At 33.1% G+C, this 4,820-nt stretch overlaps 1 protein-coding gene across 3 annotated transcripts in view; it reads left to right on the forward strand.

Annotated features, from left to right (window-relative positions):
• The window catches only part of LOC107713872 (MOB kinase activator 2-like), a 47,581-nt gene extending 43,066 nt beyond the window's left edge, over nucleotides 1-4,515 (forward strand). For 2 of the 3 annotated variants that reach the window (XM_016519517.1, XM_016519518.1), the window contains exons 2-3: nucleotides 2,973-3,133; nucleotides 4,264-4,515. In XM_016519517.1, the coding sequence (XP_016375003.1) occupies nucleotides 2,973-3,133; nucleotides 4,264-4,361 (259 nt within the window). In that variant the 3' untranslated portion in view covers nucleotides 4,362-4,515. The remainder of the gene's footprint in view (nucleotides 1-2,972; nucleotides 3,134-4,263) is intronic. The other variant, XM_016519519.1, reaches the window with a different exon arrangement.
• The last annotated feature ends 305 nt before the right edge of the window (nucleotides 4,516-4,820 follow it).

Genomic DNA, 4,820 nt, shown 5'->3' on the forward strand with positions numbered 1-4,820 from the left:
GAAACAATAATGTACAGTATGTGGAAAATAATGTTTTTTTAACTTTAAACCGCATAAACACATTTCATTACACCAAATACACAAAATAATGTTCTTTTTAGCAGCATCATATGACCCCTTTAAAGCAACAAGGCCGCTCTCTGTGTGGAGAGCCTGAACTGGCCCCGGGCCCCGGAGTCAAACAACATGGGAGCAGCTGTCTAAAGAGCAGGCCGGTCTGTCCTTTCAGACGGACACAGACGCGGCTTTATATAGCGCTGCTGTTATTGGACTGCCGTGCTGTAGGAGAAAAACACTAAGATATGAGAGCTCTTTACTGTTTCCAACTGCTTGGCCTCACGTTTGATATCAGAAACACAGCTGATATGAGAATCTCCCCGTTAGAGGTCAGCGATATTGCTTTCTGCAGATGCTGATGTCAAAGTTAAAGATAAAGCCAATTTCCAATTAATAAGTCAATTGTTTTTGTTCTGCTCATATATTGTATTATCTTGCTGATATGTGTATGTATGAAGCAAATGTTTCCATATAACACATATGACCAGTAATTCTTAAACATAATACCATCAGCGATCACTTAACATTAACCTAGTAACCTAGTATTATTATTTATTTTTTTATTTTGATGCACTGAAATAAAAATTCTGGATGCACTTGGCCGAAAACCAAAACTTATTTGATAGATATTTGTATAATAGTATTGGTATTGTTGCAACATTTTTATCAAACTAAAAATATAATTTATTTAATAACCAATTAATTAATCATTTAATAATTCAAATAATTTTTATGTAAACATTTTAATAACGAAGAATTGCAAAAAGGTATGCACATCCAAAAGACCCGGAAATGTTTTTGTAGCTATAATTTTCAGTGTGCTTTTAGTTTAGTTTAGTTTTAAGTTTAGTTTTAGTTTAGTTTAGTTTTGTTAAGTTTTATTTTAGTTTTTTTTTGTTTTTGTTTTTAGTTTTTTTTAGTTCAGTTTTAGTTTTAGTTTAAGTTCAGTTTGTTTAGTTTAGTTTAGTTTTGTTAAGTTTTATTTTAGTTTTTTTTTGTTTTTGTTTTTAGTTTTTTTTAGTTCAGTTTTAGTTTTAGTTTAAGTTCAGTTTGTTTAGTTTAGTTTAGTTTTGTTAAGTTTTATTTTAGTTTTTTTAGTTTCGTTTTAGTTCAGTTTTAGTTTTAGTTTAGTTTAAGTTTAGTTTAGTTGTGTTAAGTTTTTTATTTTCGTTTTTTTAGTTCAGTTTAGGTTTAGTTTTAGTTTAGTTTAAGTTTAGTTTACGTTTAGTTTAAGTTTAGGTTTAGTTTACATTTAGTTTAAGTTTAGTTTAGTTTAGTTTTGTTAAGTTTTATTTTAGTTTTTTTTGTTTCGTTTTAGTTTAGTTTAAGTTTAGTTTAGTTTTGTTAAGTTTTTTATTTTATTTTATTTTAGTTTTTTTAGTTTCGTTTTAGTTCAGTTTACGTTTAGTTTACGTTTAGTTTAAGTTTAGTTTAGGTTTAGTTTACATTTAGTTTAAGTTTAAGTTTAGTTTAGTTTAGTTTTAAGTTTTATTTTAGTTTTTTTTTTTAGTTTATTTTAGTCTATTTTAGTTTTTTTTAGTTCAGTTTAGGTTTAGTTTACGTTTAGTTTAAGTTTAAGTTAAGTTTAGTTTAGTTTAGTTTTTTGTTTCGTAACAAAATTATATTTCCACTCCAATGTATTGTTGAAATAAATAAATCTGTCTACTCTCCACAGATTAAAAGTAACTGGCATGAACAAAATTGTGCTCTGTTAGCACATTTACCCCGACCTACATCTCTGACACAGTAAAAGTTTGTCAAAGTGGTTTTGTATGAAAGCTTGATTTGCGAAGCATCTCCTGTCAGAAGTCGTTAGCGTTTTGAAGGTGCTGTGAGGTAATTGTTGGCTCTTAAAGCTCTTGTTTTCCATGAAAGCAGCTCTTGTGTGTTGGAGTGGAGTGTTGTTACTGTATTCGCGCGGGTGTGGTGGGAGGACTGGGAACGGGCCGCTGGGTCTGATGGTAATACAACCCGCCTCTGCTAAAAATAGATGTGGAAGGAAAAGCCTGGATGTCTGTGGTCTGCTGCGCTAATCACAGGGCAAGGTTAACTGAGCAAACCTGCAGTGGAAAAATGTATGTGCACAGATCGTTGCGTAGTTTGCTGCGATGCACGAGGTGTTAGTATGTGCTTACATAACACAGAAACTTGTACTAGGCCCCCTCAGAAATAATGGACCATCTTCACACATACATATGCAATGATTTTTCAAAGAATGTATTTATTTTTGGACATTTCAGTGTTGAGATTTTATAAAGAAATGTTTTTAATTGATATAATATTTGATCATTTTTATTTTATTTAATGCATATCTATATATACACATACAGTGCTGGGTAGATTACTTGCAAATTGTAGTCCGTTAATGTACACAAAATTGTAGTTAGTTAGTTTCAGTTAATGTAGGTAATGTATTCCAATTGCGTTTAGATTACTTTTGACCTATCTCGTTTACCCTGTATTGAAATAAAATACAAAAATAAAAAATACAGAGAAAATACCTTTCATTCTTTATCAACAACATTATGTGCATTAAACATCACATTACATCAGGGTTTTCCATTCTGGGGTGGAGAAAAAAAAAAAATAAGAATTAGTTTGAATCAGTAAAGTATGAATAATTTACTGTTACTGTGTCGATAATATGTAATCATGTAATCCATAAAAAGTAACTACAGTTATTTACAGTTACTACATCTGATTATGAGCATTTTTAAATGCAATATAATCTAATTACAAGTACTTTTGGAATCTGATGATGTAATCCATCTACCATTCATCCATGCATTACATTTATAATTATTAGTAGTAGTAGTAGTAGTTTTTTTTTTCTTGCCGCTCTAAAGAGTTTCAGACTTTGTTCCCAGCTCTATCAGGTTGAGTAACCTCTGTTCGCCCTCGTTTCATCTGCACAGGAAGGGCAAAGGGAAGCCCAATGGAAAGAAGCCGCCCCCCGAGGAGAAGAAGCATTACCTGGATGCAGAACACACCAAAGTGAGAGTCGTCGACTTCGACCTCAAGGAGCTGGTGGTTTTACCGAGAGAGATCGACCTGAACGAATGGCTCGCTTGCAGCAGTGAGTGACTCGCATCACCTCATATAGAATTAACCCTGCAATAGAAATTAAATTCGCAATGCAGTTGTTGATGCTCTTTTGGTAGAAGATCACATCTGAAGCCAAGGATCATGTCCTGAAATGCTGTTTAATTATTTGTCCCCAATTTTAGGTATAATTTTCCCACGTTGTGGTATATTGGTTGTTTTTAATCTGGCAACGGCCGACCCTTGACCCCAACCGCGGCTGACCGTCTGCGGTTGTGTTGTGTCTAGTTACTAGTCGTGTTTTGAAAACATGGTTTCACCTCTGTGTTATATAACCGCATGATAAATCAGCTCCAGAGCCACGAATCACACCATTGTTTGCATTCCCCTCCACTTTATCTTGAAAGAAAACATGTGGAGAAAAAAAACACAAAGGATGGCTTACTTTAGGAAACTTGAATACACTTTCAAATTCCACAAGCACTTATTAAACCAAAATCACTGCCTTTTAATGGTTAATCATTTCTCTGGATGAGTTCATATGGTACTTGTTGAGTAGATTGTTTCATTTACATAGAATATATTTAAGATATATATGTAATATATTTCACCAAAGCTGTTTTTATTTGATCAAAAATACAGTAAAAACACTGTTATATTATTACAATTTCAAACAGCTGTTTTCTATGTGAATATCTGTTAACATGTAATTTATTTCTGTGATGCGCAGCTGTATTTTCAGCATCATTACTGCAGTCTTCAGTGTCACATGATCTTCAGAAATCATTCTAATATGCTGATTTGCTGCTCAAGAAACATTTCTGATGTTGAAAACAGTTGTTGATATATTACCACAGTACTTTTATGTGATACATTATAGGTAATTTACATAATATATATATAGACACAATAATAGCTAATGTTCATAAATTATAATTAAAATACTGTTATATGTAATTTTAATAAATTAAAAATTTTTAAAAATGTAAAACAAATGAAAAAGGTGTAAAGATTTGTGCCGATGTTTAGAAAAATGGTTATTACGCATAGTATAAGTTACGGTCACCTGATCATTGTGTATGCGTATTTAGGGCTTAGTTTTTATAGAATGACTTTTATAGGAATGCTGTGTTTTATCGTTGCATCCTCTGTGTGATTCTCTAGCCACCACGTTCTTCAATCTCATCAACCTGCAGTACAGCACGATCTCGGAGTTCTGCACGGGAGACACGTGTCCGGCCATGACCGCCTGCAACACGTGAGTTATCCATTATTAAGCCTGCAGACTCTCAGAGACGCGCCGAGCGGAAACTAGACTCCCAGGGGTCGCGACCCGGGGCCGAGGTCACGACCTGCACTCCAGCTCGACCTCAGGGAGAGATGTGACCCTACAAGAACACGTGTCTCATTTTTAATCCGATATAAAATATTTTAATATTATGCACAATTAATCGAATTTCTAATCGCAATTACAATTACAGATGCCACAATTACGTAATCGTTCAAAGCGGCAATTAATTGTTCAAAGTCCACTTATGTTATTCTGCGCGCTTAAGATACGTTTTTTCTCTCTACATGTTATCTTAAGGGTTTTTCCATTGTTTTAGTTTTAGTATAACATTATAATACCATTCATATTTTTACTTTTTTTATAATTTAAAGAAGAAAGCAATCCGATGTGTACTTGACGTTTGAGGCTTAATACTATAGAAAAGCACTAA

Source organism: Sinocyclocheilus rhinocerous, unplaced genomic scaffold, assembly GCF_001515625.1.
Source record: "Sinocyclocheilus rhinocerous isolate Xijiao unplaced genomic scaffold, SAMN03320098_v1.1 scaffold929, whole genome shotgun sequence".
Lineage (NCBI taxonomy): Eukaryota > Metazoa > Chordata > Actinopteri > Cypriniformes > Cyprinidae > Sinocyclocheilus > Sinocyclocheilus rhinocerous.